Source organism: Hipposideros armiger, unplaced genomic scaffold (assembly GCF_001890085.2).
Source record: "Hipposideros armiger isolate ML-2016 unplaced genomic scaffold, ASM189008v1 scaffold_125, whole genome shotgun sequence".
NCBI classification, from domain to species: Eukaryota; Metazoa; Chordata; class Mammalia; order Chiroptera; family Hipposideridae; genus Hipposideros; species Hipposideros armiger.
The window spans coordinates 2,467,850-2,490,191 of record NW_017731475.1 but is presented as its reverse complement, the minus strand read 5'-3'; the positions used below and the strand labels follow the sequence as shown (position 1 = coordinate 2,490,191).

General features: G+C 38.6%; 1 protein-coding gene across 4 annotated transcripts in view; it reads left to right on the top strand.

Annotated features, from left to right (window-relative positions):
- Positions 1-22,342, top strand: part of CMSS1 (cms1 ribosomal small subunit homolog) — a 345,852-nt gene that overhangs the window by 316,173 nt on the left and 7,337 nt on the right. For all 4 annotated transcript variants that reach the window (XM_019648351.1, XM_019648352.1, XM_019648353.1 and 1 more), the window contains exons 3-8: positions 5,420-5,491; positions 7,510-7,639; positions 11,161-11,220; positions 12,336-12,438; positions 15,457-15,517; positions 16,838-16,925. In XM_019648351.1, the coding sequence (XP_019503896.1) occupies positions 5,420-5,491; positions 7,510-7,639; positions 11,161-11,220; positions 12,336-12,438; positions 15,457-15,517; positions 16,838-16,925 (514 nt within the window). The remainder of the gene's footprint in view (positions 1-5,419; positions 5,492-7,509; positions 7,640-11,160; positions 11,221-12,335; positions 12,439-15,456; positions 15,518-16,837; positions 16,926-22,342) is intronic.

Genomic DNA, 22,342 nt, shown 5'->3' with positions numbered 1-22,342 from the left:
AACAAAACGACAGCAACTTGTCTGTTCCCCTTTCCCCAATTCCCCAGCACTGTTCCCATCCCCCCAATTCCCCAATAAAAAAAAAAATTGCCTTTAAAAAAAAAAAAAAAGAATAAATCTGCCATGAGCATTCATATACAAGTCTTTAGGAACATATATTTTTATTTTTATTGAGTAACTACCTAGGAGCTTAATTGCTGAGTCATGTTTAGGTTTGTAAAAACTGCTAGACTTTTTTCCAAAACGACTGTATCATTTTTGCATTCCCAGCCTCCGTGGATGAGGCTTTTGGTTGCTTTATATCCTTATCAGCATTTGGGGTTAACAGGCTTTTAATTTTAAACATTTTGGTGGGTATAGTATATTGAAGAACTTTTGACCAAACTCACACAAAACTAAAAAACCATTTCTAAGTTGGTTTTCTCTTTATAATGAACATTCTTGTTTTCATTATAAAATGGCAATTTAAATCTTTTTTTTTTTTTACCAAAGTAATAATCAAGCAGTACTAAAGGTTTTTAATGAAAAAACAGCAGTCTCCTTCCCTACTGTTACCCTAGGTTTTTCCTCAGAGGCAGTCACCCTCAGCTTTTAGTTGTTTTTCTTATTTGCTACCTTATACTTTCTACTGTTGTTTCTTGATTTATCAGTTTCTGACATTATATGTTAATTTCCTTAGGTAGCATATTAGGACATAGCTCTTCCATCTACCCCCCAATCCCTCTCCAACTGCCACATCCCCTGCCAACACAATATCACATTTTGGTTGAAATAGTTGTCATTATTTCATTATTATGACCATGGAAATGCTGTTCAATCCTGAGAAAAAGAGAAGCTATAATCATCCCTCCTTTCTTATACAACTCCTTATTTTCATGATATTAATAATTACCACATTTTTTCATTTGCCTAGCTTGCTGGGTTCCTATTATTAATTGTTCCCATATGTTCCAACATCTCTTCCACAGGCCTAAGAATAATATTTTCCATATGCTCAAATAGATCAGTTATTGTTCTTTCCTGCAGACTTCCATACTCCTATTCTACTCTGAATTGGTTATCCTCTAGGCCTGCTGAGCAAGGGAGACTTTTCTTTACTTCCCCTTCACCACTCTCCTGGTTTAGGCTTCCTAGTTGCTGAATCCCATATCTTCCTTTATCGTGGTTTAGCCCTTTATTTTGCTAGGGTACAGCCTTCAGTATCTGTGGGTAAAAAGTAAATTTTTTGAGACCTTAAATATATGAAAATGTTTTTATTTTACTCTTAACTTGATGGATAGCTTGGCCAGGTATAAAAATTTAATTTGCAAATAAATTTTCCTCATAAGTTTGAAGGCATTGTTCCACTGAGTTTTAGCATCCAGTAATGCTGATGCAAGGTCTGAAGCCATTTTTTTTTTCCTGACCCTTTGTATTTTGTATGTTATTGTTCTTCTCTTTGGAAATTTTTAGAATCTCGTTTGCCCATAATGTTCTGAAATTTCACAGGGATACTTCGTAGTGTGGATATTTATCTCATTTATTATACTTTATACCTAATGGGCTTTCAATTTGGAGTTTCATGTTCTAGAAAGTTTCCCTCAGTTCTGGAAAGTTTTTCTTGTTTTGTTTTTTTTTATTGGGGAATTGGGGGAAAGGGAACAGACAAGTTGCTCTCCTTTTGTTCTTCAGTCTAGTTGTGGAGGACGTTGCTTCACTGGCCCAAGTTGGCACCATCATTGCGCTCTTCCCGGGTGAGGCAGATTAGTCGCCGGCTTCTGGACGGCTGCTCATGCTGGCTGCTGGCTGCTGGCTGCTCACGCTGGCTGCTGGCTACACACGGTAGCCCATGGCAACCCATCTGCCATTGGCAGCAACTCACGGCAGCTCAGCTCCAAGTCGAGCTGTTGTTCAGCATCTTAGCTGTAGAGGGCAGTGTCACTGGCCCTCATATGTGGGATCCGAACCAGGGCCCTCTGGCGTCCCAGGCCAGCTCTTAACCAACACGCCACTCGGCCGGCCCTGGAAAGTTTTTCTTGTATTGTTACTTTAATCACTTCTTCCTCACTATTTTACATGACCCCCTTTTTTAAATTCTTTTTATTGGAATGATGAATCTCTTGGGCTGATTCTCTAAAACCTTTTCTTATCATTTTAAAAAATCTTTCTGGGAGATTCCCTTTACTTTATCTTCAAGCCTTCCTCATACATTTTTATGCCAACTTTATTATTTTAATATTTAAATGTTTTCTGATTGTTCCATTTTTTAATAGTATCTTGATCTTGTTTCATGGGTGCAAATTCTTCCCTTATCACTCTGAGAATATTAATTGTAATTGTTTTGAAGAAATGTTCCTCTTTCCTCTGGGCTCTTTTTGTTGTTGTTGTTGTTGTTGATTTGCTCTTATATTGGAGACTTTCCTTAGCTGCCTGATGAACTTTAGCTGTCTATTCATATTCAAGAGAGATACACTAAAAAGTTGTCAGAAAATTTTTGTACATAGTAAGGCTTGTTGATTAGTGGACTTCGTGATTGGGTGATAGGATAACAAGCTAGGTTTTTAGTGTGGTACCCTCAAATGTCACTCTCGTGGCATTTCTCTTAGGCCATTTCATTTTTCCAGAGAAGAATTCAGTGGTCTTCTGCTTGCAGTATGCTAAGCCAGACTTGAGACATCCTGAAACAGGGACAGGAAAAGAAAGTGAGCCTCAGTCAGCCTCTGCTTTACCTCCCCTGCACCAGACTTACTGGTCCTCTTGTGCTCTCCAGAGAGTAGTTCTCCAGTCTGCTGCCAGGAAGAGCAAGATGAGAGGAAGCAGTAGTAAGAGGGTTGCGTGCTGCCTGGGCAGGAGATACAGCTCAGTGGGAGGTGTGAGGGAAGCTTATCTTTCTAAATATAAACTTTTAGCCAATCTTTTTCTTTTAAACACTTCACTCTCTATAGTACCTTGTGCCTCCCACTACTAAACCTTTTCAGAGTCCAACAGGTCTAACAGACTCACTTATTATTAGTTTCCACCCCTCTAGAAACCCAGATGCTAGCTTTCTGTCTCTGCTAAATCACTTTCATCCAGTTTCAATCACTTTCTAGTTTCCAAAAGGTTGTTAAAATCTCTCCACTACTGTTATTCCCTCTCCTTGTTTCTTGGTCCTTATAGATTTATACCTTTTCAATTTCCTTTATTTTCAGTATCATGGCATTTTGAAGCTGATTTGTCATGTTCAACCAGAAGAATTATTATTAAAGAAAATAATTTTGACACTTTAAGAAACTGAGAATATGCCCCAGTTCCTTCACTTAGAAGCTTAATTTATTTCATATTTTGGGGGGAAGTATGACTCTTCTAAATATTTAAACTGCATATTTTGGCTACATATTTAAAATCACTACATTTCATATAAAGAAATGTCATTACTTATCAATTGTCAAAGACATATACTGTTGAAATTGGGTTCCAGAAATGGTTAGCTGGCCTGGCCTCAATCTTACACATCTTCTTGCCTAGTCTCTCTGAGAGTAAACATCAGCATTCGTAAGGCAGCTAAGTTTAGAAATTTTCAACACTATGGATTTATATTTCCTCACAAAGCCATCTCACTGGTATGGAAACTGACCCCATAAACTTGGCTTCTTCATTATTACCCTACCTCAACCAGCTAAGGTGACTGCTCCCAGAAAACAAATATTCTACTGCATTTCCTTCAGGATGATCTAAGAATTTGAACCTAGCATTCAAGCCTGACGCTGTATCTTGACTAAAGCAGGTCATCAAGCAAGTTTCTTTTCTCCTATGCGTCATTCAGAATTGCATTTTTATTTTTCTTCCAGAGTCCATATTCTTATAACTGAACTCATTTCCAGATTTGTATCGTATTTGAGTTAATTGACCTTGTAAACCTAACATAAATATAAACCAGCACATTAAACATGTTCTTAAACAGCAACCTCATTTGCTAAATAAGAAAATGGAGGAGGTTTCTACATGAGTTTCTCCAAAACCTTGACACTGGTGACAAGATACTGCAGGATGCCTTGGGATCTGCTAATCGGATCCAGCCCATTGCCTCAGGAGCATGAGCTGAATGTTGGCCTGCTCTGTAATTGGACTCTTGTGACCATCTGGCAGCTTCTGTGATATATTAGTGGCCTTGACCCAGTTTCTAATTGGCATGTATCAGCACAAATTGGCATGTATCTACAGCCACAAGATAGCTTAACTTTCTAAATAAGAGAGGTCATAATATCTTTTTTTCTTTAGCTATGATGCAATTGCCCTTTGCAGGTTTTTTGTTTAAACTGAGAAGAAGCTAAAATTTCAAGATTCCATGTTACTTTAATCTTGAGCCCTCTGAATCTACTTCTCTACTAGCTGAAACAGCGTCTAGAAACTGCGGATCCTGGCCTCAAGTCTTGAAGAAATTATGTAGTATTATTTCTCTCCCTCTGGCTTCGGGCCATAGACGTTCTTAATCTGCAGACTGTCCGCAAACTTTAATAGAAAGCTTCATTTGTAATCATTTTAAACAGAGCCAGTGGAAACAACATTGCTTTCGTTAGTAGTTTACCAGCTTAAACTGCGTACTCTCTAATTGTAATGGAAACTTAATCAAGGAAAAACTAAGAATAAGTTTTCACTTATTCTTTATATCTTACTTGGCAACTTGTTTGAAAATGTTGCATAAAAGATCCAGCACAGGAAACATTTTATATTCCTGCTTATGATTAATAAATATGGAATCTGAGGCATTCTACTTTATAAATCAAGGTCTTAGTCCAAATTTCCTGTTTTTCTACATTAAAAAAAAAAAAGACTCAGGGTAAAAATAGCACTCAACTGTGTAGGGTACTCCAGGGTCAAGGCAGCAGGCAAACTCCGTTCCTCAGTATACTATGGTGCTGAGACTGCTCAGGCCATCAGTACAAACATTCATTTTGTAGTCACTATAGGTAGGTAAGGCATTTGGTGCAGCCGGTTTCATAAAAATATAAGTAAAAATATCCTACTTCAGATTTTCTGGGCTTATTGAGAAAAGGAAATGGATAACAAAATAATAAACCAGCGACTGGGAAGTACGAACTCACACATTGCTAGTTCATGGAAAACACTAGTCACACCGGTCAAAGACTTCCTTATTGCATCTTAATTTTAATCACATCCATTTCTGTCTGTATATTACAAACCTGGCTACTGTCTTCAATCTTTAAGAGCCTCCTCCACCACCCCAAACATATATGCACTCAGACATTCTGACCTTTGTTCAAAGATTGTCCAGTCTGCATAATAGCCTACAGTGGGTCTCCCAGGATCTCTCTTTGTAGAATATTACAAAGATACTCTGAAGAATGCGTACATGGCAGTAGATACTTTGGGGTACATACCAATTTGTTGACAACTCATCATGCTAAGAGGAAACTTTTCTCATTTGTATTTTTTATAGCCTAAGGAATGTTTCTTGATACAACCAAAGGAAACAAAAGAAGAATCCACCAAGACCAGGAAGTGGAAAAAGGTAATATCAATAATTTTTTACAATGGTGTGGGCCTACATGTTTTCCTCACATTTTTGTATAGTGTACTTTAATGAGGCAATTATTGTAATCCCCACTTTAGAGATGCAGAAATTGTAAGATTCCTTTAGGTTTGGTGACTTTCCTAAGGTCACTTGTAATAAGTGTATCTGTTAGAGCTAAAAATAAATCCTTCTGATTCCTAGTTCCGTTTTGTGGAGCACTAAACATGATTCTTACCCACTCTGTGTTTTCACTATGGCTGGAAGTCAGACACGGGTTTCTAATTCTAGAAGGGGCCCAGAGCTATCCTGCCCTCTAGCCCATCTAGCTCTGTCCAAGGAAAGAAATTTACCAACCTTCTTTTCTGACCCATTTCAATTTTTAAAACCTTTTATCTTAGAGTCCAGCGGTTCTCAACCTTCCTAATGCCGTGACCCCTTAATACAGTTCCTCATGTTGTGGTGACCCCCAACCATAAAATTATTTTCGTTGCTACTCTATAACTGTAATTTTGCTACTGTTATGAATCGTAATGTAAATATCTTTTTGTTTTCCGATGGTCTTAGGCGACCCCTGTGAAAGGGTCATTCGACCCCCAAAGGGGTCGCAACCCACAGGTTGAGAACCGCTGTTTAGAGTATTAACAAAAAGAAATGAATAAGCAGATGAAGGTAGTATCAGGCATTTCTGACTCACATTTTGAACCATAATTTAAGGCAAAAGACTCCCCTTGCATTTTAATACTTGCCCATGAACATATGGAGGACTCTGTGGCTCCTATACAAACTTTCTTATGGCTCAGACTTGGAGAAAATGCGGTTAGCTTTGACCTTCCAACACAGTTGTGAAAACAGCAGTGTAATTCTCTCCCTGCCAAGAAGGGCCTACTGCTGAAGTCAGCAGAGGAAATATGATTGGGATTAGAGGAAAGAAGATGGACTCAAACCAATTACTTAACAGAAAGCTTTTAGAAAACTCAGAGTGTGTGTGCATATGTTTTCTTTGCTTGCAAATGGCCAAATAGGAAGATGGGAGATGCCAAATTGGCTGAGGTTTGGCAAGTCCTTAAAGAAGTAACTTTAACTTCTCTTTGATAGTTTGTACACTAATGGCCTTCAGGAGTGTTAAATTCTTGGTGGCTCAAGGTCAGAACTCTAGATAGTTTAGCCTTGGCTGAGGTCATGCTAAAATGTGCCCACTGATGACATATTTTTAAAAGTTAATTCATTTGACAGAACCTTGACCATGCTTGGCAGTGGTATAGAAATGAGGATATTGTGGAAGGAGGGGGTGGAAAAGCTGGTGAGGGGCGAAGGGGTGGCTCTTTCTGGATCTTTGGTGAAACATTAAGGAAATGAGAACGGAAGTTTATGATGAAAATTAAATGAATGGTTGTGTGTTCCTAGTGCATTACAGGCATTCAGTAAATGCCACACAAATAAGTCGAAATCAAAATAGATGTAAAGTATCTGCTGTTCTGTTTTCCATAGGGCCATTTCAAGACTATATCTCCCCGGACTTGAGAATTGAGGGTCTAAAAGTCTCCCTATTCAGTGGGTCCTTGCTCAGGTTACTCCTGCAGTTTTTACTTGAATCCCAGAAATCCAAACTGACAGTCAGTGCCCCAAAAACCAGGTTAGGCAACAAATTCGCAAGATTCTGCTCTCCCAGAAATACAAATCGTCTGAAAGAGGGGTTCATCAGCAACAAGATTTCTTGACTTTTAATAGAAACGAATACCCTGTTATGGAGACTCTTGCAAAAATGTCAGTTTTTTCTAGAAGTCCTAAACCAAGAGTTAGAAGGAGTCTTTTAGATCATCCATTCATTCTTCAAAGTAGTTATGTCCAATTTTTAAATATCAAGTTTTCTCAAGTGTGTTTATGAGAACTCACATTCATAGTCGGCTATCACCGAAACCTACATGCAGTTTGAATGCCAAAGGAATCGACTTATCCTAAGCCAAATACCATACTAAAATCTTTCTTCCCATTTTTTCTTTCTTCTTGTGTCTTAGAAGAAAATTACTGACATTCTTGCAAAATCAGAGCCCAAACCAGGGACACCTGAAGACCTCCAGAAGCTGATGAAGGACTATTACAGCAGCAACCGTTCAGTGATTGAATTAGAAGAACTAAACCTACCAGGTGCAACCAGGCTTCTTTGTTTTTTCCTTTTTTTTTTTTTTTCCTTACTATTCTGAGGTTAGTAAGGTTATTCAGCAGGACCCATTGTTCATGGCTGGTAATTTTCCTGATGAGGAGACGCAAAACAGATTCATGTTTCCTCTACTGTATGTTATGGCTAGTCATGTCAGCCAGACGTTAATATATTTCACCCATGCTAATACTCCTTTTCTCAACCTGGTAGTTTTAACTCTTGGGTGATTTCTTTATTAAGATATTAAATGGTATTTGTTCATTGTAGCAGAAAGATTTGTAATTGTATTTTTTATTCAAAAGACTAATTATTGGGTATGCATATTTTTCAGCGATTCTTCAAGAAGAATCTCTAATGAGGATAGAAGTTACATAAAAATAAATATAAAAGACACATTTCAAAGTCCAGATATGAAACATTAACTTATTCATCCTTTATAGACTAGAGTGTTGGCTTTAATAAGCAGCTTCATTTTGTTGTTCTTATAATGGTTTCTAATTATGGTTTTGTTCTTAGGGTAGTGTTTTGGGTCCCAGCCCAGACGTTTTCAAGCAAATTATGTAAAGATAGGGACAAAATTCTGCATTTTTAGCAAGGCTGATACCATGCCCCAGGTTCTTCAGCCTACTATTGTTTAAAATCTACTTAGAGTAAGTATAATTAAGTTAAAAGATATTGCAAAATTCTTAAAATAACATTTTAATTTCAAGACTATGATACATCTTGTAGCTCTTTTGAGCAGAGGCTGAAGAAAAGACATGTTGCTGTAAAATCAAGCCACAAACAGCTTGGGTACCACTGCCTGAGATGAGCTATTTATAGCCCATGAGGGATATCTAATACTGCTGTTGGAACACGTCAAGGGCAGTTTGATTTCCTTTTTCCATTACAACTTTATGCTTCCTAGAGGGTTGAGAAGCTGAAAAACAGCCCGCTCCCTGAATTTTTATAATTCCTCTGTGATAGGATTTTTTTTATAAAATGCGCGTCGGGTTGGAGACATGAGTGCCCCTGTCTGTTTCTTTTCCAAAAGGAATATCCTTCAGGGAATTGAAGGAGTGCCTTTCCATCTGAGCGAGATCTGGAGTTTGCGACTTCCTGAGCCCAGACGGCTCCAGCAGCAGTTAGAAACCACTCTTCTCAACACAGCAGCTCCTCTGGAGGAGAGCTAGGTCCTCACTGCTCCTTGTCAGGAAGCAAGTGTTACAACAAAGCCCCTTTTCAAGGTTTAACTGAAATTTGTTTTTACTGTGGCTCAGTGGTCAATTTTCTCTTCTAGTTTTTTTGTTAGTGTGTACCTTCAACTTTGGAAAGGCTGGTGAGATAACGGGACCCACGGCTACTATGTCACCTCGTGGACTATCATAAACCTTAATTCACTAGCACTGTAGAGAGTCACAAGTCAGAAGACACCTTTAAGAAGTCATTTAAGCTCTATCGTGACCTTACATCATATTATTGCTGTATTAGGGTTCAATAATACAGTTAGGCAAGAATGTGTGGTCAGGGTTTGGTTTAAGGAGGAACAAAAATTTTGTGAAGTATGTTAAAAAATACTGTTATAGCCAAAAAAGAACAGATTATTCATTTTAAGTTAAGAAATTAAGCCATTCTGAGACACAGTGAGTGACTGGAGGCACTATAGGAATGTTTTAGAGAAAAGGCCTGTCACTACAGTGATTACACCAAGGACCAAGGGGAAGCCTGTGCGAGGTGAGAGGAGGGACAAGCCATGGGTATTTGGAACACGCTCAGGAAGGGGCATAAATGCAAGGTGGCTCTAAATAATAAAATATCGTTCCTATTTCGTTTGCTGAGTGTCTAACTTGGTTTTGATTTGAGGCTGTTTGTGTCTGTAGGGCCAGGAACATGTCTTTTGAATTAATATTGTGCACTGTACACTGCTAATGTCATACACATGGCACTTAATTAGAGTTGCGAGGCAGGAGTCCCATGGAGCTAACCTGCTGTCCTGAGAGCTACAGTGTGCTTTAGATCAGGGCTAAAAGCCTTAGGCTAGCAAGCTTCAACTGAGTCACCCGGGAACTTACAAAGCCAATTCCCAGGCTCATCCCTAAGGAATTCTGACTCACTACACAAAAGGGAGTCCACCCCAGGAATCTATGTCTTTCCTAAAGCTCTCCAGGTGAGTCTGATCATATCAGGCTTGGGAAATTAGTTTTAAAGACCATCAAAGGCTCTGTAATAGTAGTATAGGAGGCCACATCTTTGAAGTTTGTTATTCACTAAATGTGAGTTACAAATGCTGGGTTACAATATAAATTTCATTTAATGTACTAATAGTTTACTCCCTAGCACACTGTTGTGTTTATAGAGAAACTTTTTCTTGTAGAAAGAATTAGGACAATAAACATAATGCTTTTTTTACACATCTCAGTTACAGAGTTAAAAATACTACATAGTGGCTAGACCATGATTTTCCTTGGTTGAGCAAACCCCTGTGTTTTATTTCAGTGTGTTACATCGTCTTTTATTGTGTTGTTGTGTTATGTCATGTTGTATTTTGATGTATTATTCCCACTCTTTCCTAATGCACACCCTTTTCCCTATAGGCGAGGCATTCAGTCTGTGTGAATATATGTTTTTAAATATGTATATGTTCTTGTAAATATATCATGTTGTTCTACGTGTGCACATTTTACAATTTATCTAAATGATGTCGTGCTGAACCTCTCATTCTGTTTCTTTTCTGACTTAACACTTGGTTAAGCTATGTCTGTATGGCTTTATGTACATCTACTTCAGTGCTTCTAATTGTTGCATCATGTTCCCATGATTTAGTCTATCACATATTCCTTGCCCATTTTCTCAGATACAGACACCTAGTTGCTTCCAGTTCCCCACGATCACAAATAATGCTAGGAAGAACATACTTGTGTATTCCTCTTTATATACCACACAGGAGTTTCTTTCCATTATTTACACAGGAATGTAATCTTGGGGTCATAGGGTGATGCACATCTTAATTTTATGACTTCCCAGAATAGCTATGCCAGTTTGCACCGCTATCTACAGTTCCTATGAGTTTCCATCACTCTACATTCTTGACAGCACTTGGTATTATACATCTTTCTTTCTAGCAGTTGCCATTCCAATGTGTGTGTAAAATGTTATCTCATCACTATTAATTTGCATATCTACAATGACTAGTGAGTTTGAACATCTCTACATAGTTTGTTAGCTATTTCAGCTTTGCCTTTGTGTATTGTCTATTCCATGGGTTTGAAAATAAAGATGCCTTATTAATCCATTGAATGATACAATAAGCTTTTATTTTACTATTCTAAGAAACTATGGACAGCTAAAAGTTTACTTGTTGCTGCTGCTGTTGTTTTAAATATTAGACAACACTTTAAAATATATAACAAGCTCCCAACTCACTAATGTTTTGCAACCTTGTTCAAGAATACATCATTTACATTTAATCTATTTTGATTATGTGTGTGTTTGCAAAATTCTCTACAAAGCATGTTTCTTATATTTCTAGACTCCTGTTTCCTCAAGGCCAACGATTTGACTCATAGTCTTTCATCATACCTAAAAGAAAGTAAGTAAACTATGATTAAAAAAAATTATTCACCAAGTTGTTATTATTCCATTAAAACATAAGGTCTGCTCTTTAAAATAAAAACTTTCAAAACTACATTTACACTCATAATTTTTTGCCTTATATGGATTTTAAATGGAAGTTTTATTTTGTTTTAGGTCTATCTTAATTTTTATTTATTTAAGTTTATTCTTGTTTTGCTCCTGCTTTGAGAGTTTGTGTTTTGGTGTCGTTTGTGTTTTATAGCACATTAGAAGTATTAGTCTAGGAATCCAGAGAATAAATGGTGTTCTAGTCTCAGTTCCCCACTAATTTGCTGTTTGACCTGAGACAAGTCACTGAGTCCTCCTCTGACTTGATTTTGTTATCTGAAAGATAAGGAAGTTGGACTGTGTGATCTCTGTTCCAGCTATAAGATTCTGAAATTCTGTTCATATCTTTGAAACTCAGGCCGTGGCTATTGCATAGTCAATCTAATTCAATCTTTTCTCTATATATTGTGTGTAGGCAGTAATAACTAGCTTATTCATACAAGGTAGTCATTTATTTGTAACCAACAGCAAAATATTTTAGATGTAGAGATATTTTGCATTCTTCTTTCAAACTCTATAATCAGTTCTGATGACACTCTACTTGAGTTCATAAACTTTTCTCAGCCTCAAATTCAGTAAATGTAAGTATTAGTAATACTAGAATCAACAACCTCACTAGATTATGAGAACTACGGTAAACAAAAGAATGTATGTAAGATGCCTAGCACAGTGTCAATGTTTAACAAATGTTTGCTATTATTTTAATGTCATTTGCATTTCATATCTTATGCTGTGCCACTTTAAAATGTAACATTATTGAATCAGAGTACTTTTTCTCATCAACATTGCTTTCAAGTATCAAACATAAATTAAAATATCACAAATGCATTATTTCAAGCTTTTTTATTTTAGTCTAAAACTAGTCACATTTAACTACTTGGCATATTACATATTTTGTGTTGTAAGTTAATGATATTTTATTTTACCTAAACACTAACGAAGAAGTAATTGTAGAATGCTCAACTTTGGGAGCCCTGTTTTGCTATATTTAGAATAATATTTTTCTTATGGTCTTTTTTTCAGTCTGCCCTAAGTGGGTAAAACTTCGGAAAAACCATACTGAGAAGAAATCGGTCCTGATGCTGATCCTCTGCAGCTCTGCCGTCCGAGCCCTGGAGCTCATTAGGTTGGAGTCTTCACCTATTCTATTTTGTAAATGTTTTCTGAGTGATGGACATCTGCCAAGTTGATACATTCTGTATGCTGGAGATGTAGCAATGAACAGAGTCCACTCTCTCATAGAAGTTATTTTTCAATCAATGAGGGAGACAGACAATATACAAATAAATATACATTGTAATGTCAGGTAGTGATAAGTCATGTAAGAAACAAATAAAGCATGGCAAAGGGATAGAAGTGGATGGAGGCTACTTTTAAAAGGGTGGTCCCAGAAAACTTCTCTAAGGAGATGACATTTGAGCAAAGACTTGAACAAAGTGAAGGAGAAAACCAAGCAGGTACGTAAGAAGAGTAATAATGGTAGAAGGAAGAGTAATAATAGCAAAGGGCCCTAAGATGCGATACCATTGGAGGGTTTTGAGCAGAGGAGTCACATGATCTGAATAATTATTCTAAAGGATCACTTTGGCTGCTGTATGGAGAACATACATCATAGGGGCCAAGGGTGACAACAGGGAGATCATAGGAGCAGTAACCAGTTAGAAGGAAAAGTAGAAATCTCATTTAAAATAAGATAGAATACCAAGAAATAAACTTACTAAAGTCTATATAAAAAATATATTACCCAAGCGATGCAAAAGATCTTGAATAAACAAAAAGGCATACTGTATTCCTGAACAGTTATAGACTCAATGTTTTTTTTTGTTTTTTTGGGTTTTTTTTAGCAGAGCCATCCTGCTACCTGTTGGCAGCTCAGCGGCTGCTCAGCTCGGGCTGGACTCGAACCACTGTTGCTCAGAGCTCAAACTCTTGAGCGAGCTCTTAACCAACTGAGCCACTCATAGACTCAATGTTTTAAAGATGGCTATTTTACCTATGATAATATGCACATTTCACAGATTTCCAGTGCAACTCCAAAAGAACCGTTTTTAAACTAGATAAACTAGTTCTAAGTTCATATGAGAAGAAATCGGTCCTCAGGGAAATTCTGAAAAAAATCCTAATAAGAGGATGTTATGCCTATAGTATCAGACTTAAAAAACAAACAAACAAACAAAAGAAAAGTATTACAAAATCTCAATAATTAAAACAGTATGGAACTGGCACATGCATGACAGATCAGATCAGTGGACCAGAACTGAAAGTTCAGAAATAGTCCCATAGGTATATGAAAATGTACCATATGACGAAGGTGACAAATCAGTAAGGAAATATGGATTATTTAATAAATAGTATTGGAACAACCAGGTAACCACCTGGAAAAATACAGTTGGATCCATATCTTCTTATACCAAGATAAATTCCAAGTGGACCAAAAATTTAAATGTAAAAATTATGTTTTAGAGATAATTTGTCATTGCTTTCACTTACTTTTTCATTTACTGTAGTTTTTGTAGAATAAACAAAAAGGCTTCCACTGGATCTGAGGTAACATTCAGCTTCCAGAGAAGAACCATCAGAGTAAAAGGGGATTTACTGGGTCCTCTCCCAGGACTCTGTACCAAGCTTTGACAAAAGACAAAGAAAAAGTCCTAAAGAAGGAGGAAATTGATCAAATAGATGAAGGTGCAGACACTCAGTAATTATTTAGCATCTATTTTTCTAAATGAAGTCATCTGAGGATGAATTTTGAAAAGCAGTCGTTAAGCTTTGTTAATAGTTCTTCAAACTTTCCTTTCCCCACTAGACACAGACATTGAATTGTACCACACACTCTCTCAGTAAAACAAAAGTATTTCTTTCAACTATTTCTGCTCTAAACACAGGATCTGTAAGACTCCAACTGCTTCTGGGCAGCTGTATTTACTGGTTCTGAAATCATGGAGTTCACAGTGACTTTTCAGCGTTTTAAAACTACCACCACAGAACTCATTCTAGATTCAAACTCTAGTGGCAAAGCAGTGGGCCTCAAGGTGACCTCTTAAAAACAAGTGGTCAGATTGATTTGAGCATTTGCTGTACATAAATGTCTGTCTGAGGGGCATGAAAGCAGTATGTTGTCACACTTCATTTACCAATTCTCGGTGTTTTTCTGTGTCCCCGGTAACTGTGATCCATTTCAAGGTTAGGTGATTTGAAAAAGGTGATTTTTGAGTAGGCACAACGAGCCCTATTCATAGACTAATGTTGAATAATTCTAACTTTTCTAAGAATAGCTGCTCTCTTGAGAACCCTGAGTTATATTACATATGTCCCCCGAATTATCTTCCAAATTAACCTTGCCATGGAGAAAGCTTATGTGGAAGTAAAACCTCAAATACAACATATCTTGTATAACGTGATTCCCTATTTACAACCTCATACATAGATTCCTACTCATCAATAATATTTCCCCAAACATAATAACAACATATAAGGCAAAGTCGTATTCGCGAGCAGTATTTCCGTGTTAGTTCTCGCCCCAAACATCAATTAATAGATTGTTTGTTTTATACCCATTTACATCTGAAGCATTTCCACATAAAAAATTTTGCAGAAAAGCTCACTCTACAAAATAGATAAAAGTAGGGGGCTGCTCTGATGAAGGACATAAGTCCTCCTGCTCCCCGCTGTCAGCGAATCGCCAGCTCCCCACACAGCAGCCACAGATGACCTTTTGTAGATGCCCTTGGACTTCACAGAGCTCAGGCTGCCACCACTGCTCTATAGTATTTCTTGCAACCAAATTCTGTATGAGAACTATACTGCAGAGTTTAAAGGTAAATGCTCTGCTGGGGACCTGAAATACAGAAATTCTGTATGACAAGTGAAAGCAGGTCTACCTTTCAATAATCAAGGACACCTAAGCTAACCCTGTATAACAGAGTCAGAAGCCTGAATAAAAGGCCAGCCCGCTTTCATTTCAGAGGTGGACCAACCTGAAAACCTCAGAATGTTTTATGTATATAAACATACATATGCATACAGGTACACACCCAAATGCACATTTTCTTTTGAATAAAGCAAGACATAATACTTAGGTACGTAGTCAACGTGCCCCAGAATGAGTGAAGTTTTTCTGCATTAATCTCTTCCTTTTCATTAGGTCGATGACAGCATTCAAAGGAGACAGCAAAGTTATGAAATTATTTGCAAAACACATAAAGGTAAGCAGAGGGCCTGTGGTTTCTGATGGGGGGTGTGAATGGTCCTGAAAGACCACGCCCAGACCTCAGCTTTTTCCCTTCAACCTCTTCTTGTCTCCTTAGCAGGTGTTTTCTTGGGTGCTTCCCTATCTGACACCTTTAACAACGCTTCTGGTTTTCTTTGTGTTCCCTGCCTCTCTGCATGCCCACCTTTCCCCACAGCAGTCACTGCTCCTTCGAGCTCCAGGGTTCCTGCACAGAAACTTGAGGTCTGACCCCTGGGCTCTTTGAAGATTTACCAATTTTCTTTTCTATCTTCATGTGAACCTTCTTTACCCTAGAAATTGACCAGAAATAAGGGTAACCCCATTTGCTTTTTAGCTTTCTTAACTTTTAGATAAAATGCTCTAACTTGGCCTATGACTGTACTTTGTAGTGACTCTTTGAAAAGAGTTCCGGAGCCAGTTTTCAACATGGGGAGGGGGTGCTTACCCACACATCCAAGCCATGCCCCAGATACTAACTTGATGTCCTACAGTTTAACTCAATTCTGGCATTATCTACCTGGAAATAGCATCATATTCCAAAGGTAAAGGTTTCAGTCCTGCAAGACTACACACATACCCCCTCCCCTCAACTTCAGACACCAGTCACATGACCAGGCTGTTACCGGTACTTATGACCAAATGGCTATAAATCACAGGTTCCCTAAACCCCCTCCTCGGATTCAATTAATTTGCTAGAGCAGCTCATAGAACTCAGAGAAACATTTTACTTACTAGATCACCAGTTCGTTATAAAGATATAATTCAGGAATAGCCAGACAGAAGAGATGCACAGGGCAAGGTGTGGGGAAAGGGTGTGGAGCTTCTGTGCCCTCTCCAGGCACACCACTCTCCCGCATCTTCACATGTTCACCAACCCAGAAGTTCTTCGAACCGCTTCCTCTTCTTGGGTTTTTATGAAGGCTTCATTGCATTAGCATGATTGATCAAATCATTGGACATTGGCAATTGATTCAACCTCTAGCTCCTGTCCCCTCCCTGGATGTTGGGGGTAGGACTGAAAGGTCCAACCCTACAATCATAAGATTAGTTCTCTGGGCAACCAGCCCCTACCCTCAGGTACTTCCAAAAGTCATCCCATTCATGTCACAAAAGATACCTTTATCATCCTGAACACTTAGGAAATTCCAAAACCTGGGGGAGCTGTGAGTCAGGAACTGTAGGAGAAGACCACATATGTATGAGAAATACATTATGGTTGTCTGAATGGCCAAATATATATTTCTTATAAATCTCAATGTCACACTTTTCTTTATTCTCTTCCATCTTGGAATAGGTCCAGAAGCAGGTAAAGTTGCTGGAGAAGCGTGCCGTGCACCTGGGTGTAGGAACTCCAGGGAGGATTAAAGAGCTTGTTAAACAAGGTATGAAAAGGTGCAGTGGCACTTCTACTTAGAGCTGGGAGTTTGCCTTACTCCCATGAGCTTGGGAAACCACACGTGTGATGCAGTGAAACCAGACCTCTGTATTAATTCAGAAGTTGGAAACAGCCTTTAGTCTCTAAAGTCAGCCAGCAGGAATAATGAAATAGGAAATGATAAGGACTGTGGCAAATGTATTTAGGTACTGTGCCCACCTAAATACATTCAGATTTCGATTGTTTTACGCAGGTTAATGGATCCACAATTAATTCCATCAATTTGCACCCTCTGGAATTTGTAGAGCTGGATGTGTTGAGTATTTCCCTCTTTTGTAATTGATACTTGGTTCCCCACTTAAGGGCTGGTATATAAAACATGCTGAAACAAAAATGTAGCTGCTATAGATGAAATACTGGCATTCTACATATTTCTCCAAATGCATTTCTCTCTTTTTTTTAAAAGATTTTATTGGGGAATTGGGGGAAGGGAACAGCGTTGGGGAATTGGGGAAGGGGAACAGACAAGTTGCTGTCCTTTTGTTCTTCAGTCTAGTTGTGGAGGACGTCACTTCACTGGCCCATGTTGGTATTGTGATCATTGTGCTTTTCCCAGATGAGGCAATCACTCGTCGGCCACTGGATGGCCGCTCATGGTGGCTCATGGCAGCTCACAAAAGTTCACACCCACTGCCGGCCAGCTCCACTGCAGCCTATGCCATCACTGGCAACTCAGGGCAGCCCAGCTCCAGGTCGAGCTATTGTTCACCATCTTAGCTGTAGAGGGCACAGTGTCACTGGCCCTCATGTGGGATCCGAACCGGGGCCCTGCTGCTCAGAGCTGGCATCCCAAGCCAACTCCTAACCAACGCACCACTCGGCCGGCCCCACTGGTGGATTTTTATAATTTGTTGACTTTCTCAAAGGCAGTAAGTAGCCTAAAAACCCACCAACCTGCTGATGATCTGATTACCTGTTCCACCTGCCAGACAAATTAAAGATTTCTTGTCAATATTCATTTCCAAATTATTTCTTTAGTATAATAATAGAACACTGTTTTGTAACTGTCTGGATCTATTCCTGGATTTTTTATATATCCAAAAGTAATATGTTCATCAGTATAGCTATGGTCATTTGTCAGGAAGCAAATGAAAAATAAAAATACTAGTGTTTTCTCTCCGTATCAAAGCCATCCAGGTTTAAACAAACCCACTATATACAGAGTTCTGTGCAATTACAAGTAATAAAGTTGGAGTACCCAGATGAAGACGGGAAACCAATATTTTCTGAGTCTCTATTTGTACTTAGTGCTATGCTAGACATGCTACATGTCTCATTTAGGACTCACATCATTCTTGCAGGCTGCATTCTTATTTCTTATGAGAGAAAACTAAAGCTCACAAGGGTTAAGTGGCTTTCCCAGGGTTTCTTAGTCTAGGCCTTCCTGGTTTTTGAGCCTTTCCCAGTTAAGAGCTCCTGATCCAATGAAAAAGATAAATACATGTGGAAGGAGACTGACAACACGAGGCAGTAAGTGCCAGGGGCCATGTGAGCACTTCCAAGTCCTAGAGGAGTTGAAATGAGGGAGAGATGGATGTGGCTGAATCTGCAGGGAAGGCTTTACAGAGGAGAGTCTTTAACTGATCTTTGGAAGATGGGAGGATTAAGATAGGATCTTTGAAGTATGGAGATGTGAGAATAGCTGTCATAATGGGAGAACAGCTGAATCAGAGGAGGATTGGCAGATACACGTGGCATATCTGCAGGAGGTGGTAAGTAGGCAATACCATGTTGAGGTTGAGCCCATGTTATGGTCTCAGACCTCCGGATTCAAACCCCAGGTCCAGCAACTCACCATACCAGCTCTGTGACCTTGGCAACTTAACTTAACTTTTCTACATCTGTTTCTTTATCTGAATGACCGAGATAGTAATACTACCTTTCTCAAAGGACTGTTATGAAAATTAAATGCCAATAAAGAGCTGTGTCATACCTTAAGAACTCAACAAATACTAGTTGTTATTTTTACTAGAGAGACCACCTTTCTTAGTCAGAGACTTCGTGGGCTGTAGTAGCTAGTGATTCAATTGGAAAGAAAGATTGAGGAAGGAGGATCTTGGACAGTAAACTGAGGAGTTTGGATTTTTGTCTCATGGACATAGGAGGGCAATAAAAGTGAAGGAACAAGTGAGAGGTGCTCATAGTCTATTTGTGAGACACAAAGTTGGGAGAGATTGGCTGGGCAACAGGAGGCCAAGGATAGACTCTGCCTCTCCCACAGCTCTTAGCCAAAGACTCACCTCTCCCTTTCCTGGAATACACAGTTTGTGTGTGTATCACCAGGCCCCCATACAACAGGGCCACGCTTCTCCATATTTATAAGAAAGGGAGAGAGAAAAAAATGAAGCTGTACATATTGTTGAAATTAGATTTCTACAGAGTTGTAAGAACTCAGTGTGAAAGCATATTTCATTTAAGAAGTGGGAAAATCATTTAAGGAACTGTTGATTTTTTATAATACTAATGAAAATAACTTTTATTTCTGATTCGGATTGGATGAAGGATTTAATATTCATTAACCACAGGTATAAGGCTACATACAAAATGTTCAAAGAGAACAATTCTAGCACACTAGATAGAAACTGAAAATCTAACAAAGTCAGACATATGGCACATAACTCATTTTATTATACATAACTCATTATTATATATTAAAGAGAGTTTCCAGATGTTTATATATCTCTTTGGGCAAGGGGAACAAAAGAAAAAATTAATGGGACTACATTAAACTAAAAATTTGTTTATTTTTTCTTTTGTCTCCTTTGCTCAAGGAGATAATACATACATACATATATACACACACACACACACACACACACACACACACATACACACATATATGTATTACAAGCAATGTCAGAGAGTTTACTGCCTATGTTTTCTTCTAGGAGTTTTTTGGTTTGGGGTTTTATATTAAAGTCTTTAATCTATTTTGAGTTTATTCTTGTATATGGTGTAAAAAGGTGCTCTGGGGCCGGCCGAGTGGCATGTTGGTTAAGAACTGGCTTGGAACGCCAGAGGGCCCTGGTTCGGATCCTACATATGAGGGCCAGTGACACTGCCCTCCACAGCTAAGATGCTGAACAACAGCTCAACCTGGAGCTGGGCTGCCATGAGTCGCCAGCGACAGCATAGGCTGCAGCCCCTGTGGCAGTGGGTTGCCATGGGCTACCGTGTGTAACCAGCAGCCAGTGTGAGCAGCCAGCAGCCGGCGACTGATCTGCCTCACCCGGGAAGAGAGCAATAATGGTGCCAACTTGGGCCAATGAAGCAACGTCCTCCACAACTAGACTGAAGAACAAAAAGACAGCAACTTGTCTGTTCCCCTTCCCCCCAATTCCCCAATAAAAAGTCTTTTAAAAAAAAAGGTGCTCTGGTTTCACTTTTTTTTTTTCATGAATCTGTCCAGTTTATTTATTGAACGACTGTCTTTATCCCCATTATATATGCTTGCCTCCTTTGTCAAATTAATTGACCATATAAGTATAGATTTATTTCTGGACTCTCTATTCTGTTCCATTGATATATTTGTCTGCTTTTATGCCAGTTCCATGCTGCTTTGATTATGATAGCTTTGTAGTATAGTTGGATATCAGGTAGCATGATACCCCCACCTTTGTTCTTCTTTCTCAAGTTTGCTGTGGCTGTTCAGGGTCTTTTGTGTTTCCATATAAATTTTGGGGTTATTTGTTCTAGTTCTGTGAAAAATGCCATTGATATTTTGATAGGGATTGCTTTGTAGCTATAGATTGCTTTGGGTAGTATGGAGATTTTAACAGTAAATTATTCCTATCCATGAGCATGGTATATGCTCCCGTTTATTTTTATCTTCATTTTCTTTCTTCAATGTCATAATTTTCTGAGTACAGGTCTTTTACCTCTTTGGTTCAATTTATTTCTAGGTGTTTTTTGGTACAATTGTAAATGGGATTGATTTCTTAATTTCTCTGATAGTTCATTATTAGTGCATAAAAATGCAACCAAGGGGCCAGCCAAGTGGCTTAGTTGGTTAAGAGTGCGAGCTCTGAGCAACAGCATCGCCCGTTCGATTCCCACATGGGCCAATGAGCTGCGCCCAAGCTGAGCTGTCACTGAGCTGCCAACAGGTGGCAGGATGGCTCAGCTGGTGAGAGCATGTGCTCCTAACAACATGGTTGCCGGTTCACTCCTGCATGGGATGGTGGGCTATGCCCACCTGCAACTAAGATTGAACACGGCACCTTAAGCTGAGTGGCCGCGAGCTGCCGACGGGCAGCTGGATGGCAACTGGACTTGGAGCTGAGCTAGCTGCACACTCCACAACTAAGATTGAAGGACAACAACTTGGCTGTTCCCCTTCCCCAATTTCCCAATAAAATCTTTATAAAAAAACATGCAACCAATTTCTGAATATTAGTTTTGTATCCTGCTATTTTACTGAATTCATTTATCAGTTCTAATACTTTTTTGGTAGATCTTTAGGTGCTAATTCCTCTTTAAACACTTGGTAAAATTCATCTGTGAAACCATCTGGTCCAGGACTTTTGTTTTTTGGGAATTCTTTAATTACTGATTCAATTTTGTTAATAGTTATCAGTCTATTCAGATTTTCTGTTTCTTCTTGATTCAGTCTTGGAAGACTGTATTTTTCTTGGAATTTATTCATTTCTTCCTGAATGTCCAATTTGTTGGTATATAATGTTTGTAGTATTTTCATATAATCCTTTGTGTTTCTGTGGTGCCAGTTGTCACTTCTCCTGTTTCATTTCTGATTTTGTTTATTTGGGTCCTCTCTCTTTTTTTCTCGGTGAATCTGGTTAAAGGTTTATCAATTTTGTTTATCTTTTCAAAGAACCAGCTCTTGATTTCATTGATCTTTTGTATTGCTTTCTAGATTCTATTTGGTTTATGTCTGCTCTGATCTATATTATTTTCTTCCTTCTACTAACTTTAGGCTTTGTTCTTTTCCTGGTTCCCTTAGATCAGGGGTTGACAAACTGCGGCTTGCAAGCCGCATGCGGCTCTTTGGATACATTCCATCTCAAAAGTTTGCTGACCCGTGGAAGAGCCAATCCTGTCCCTCACAACAATTTAAAAATTATTCAAGAGCCATAAATATATTTTTACAAATAAGGAAAATTTAAAGTAATATTATAAGTGAAACTATGATAGTTTTATTTTCATTTTCAAATTTTACTTCAGAGCCACATGTATGTACCCAAAGAGCCACATGTGGCTCGCGAGCTGGTTTGCCAACACCTGCCTTAGATGTAAGGTTAGATTCTTTATTTGAGATTTTTCCAATTTCCTGAGGTAGGCCTGTATTGCTATGAATTTCCATCTTAGAATTACTTTTGTTGTCTCCCAAATCTTTGGGGTCGTTGT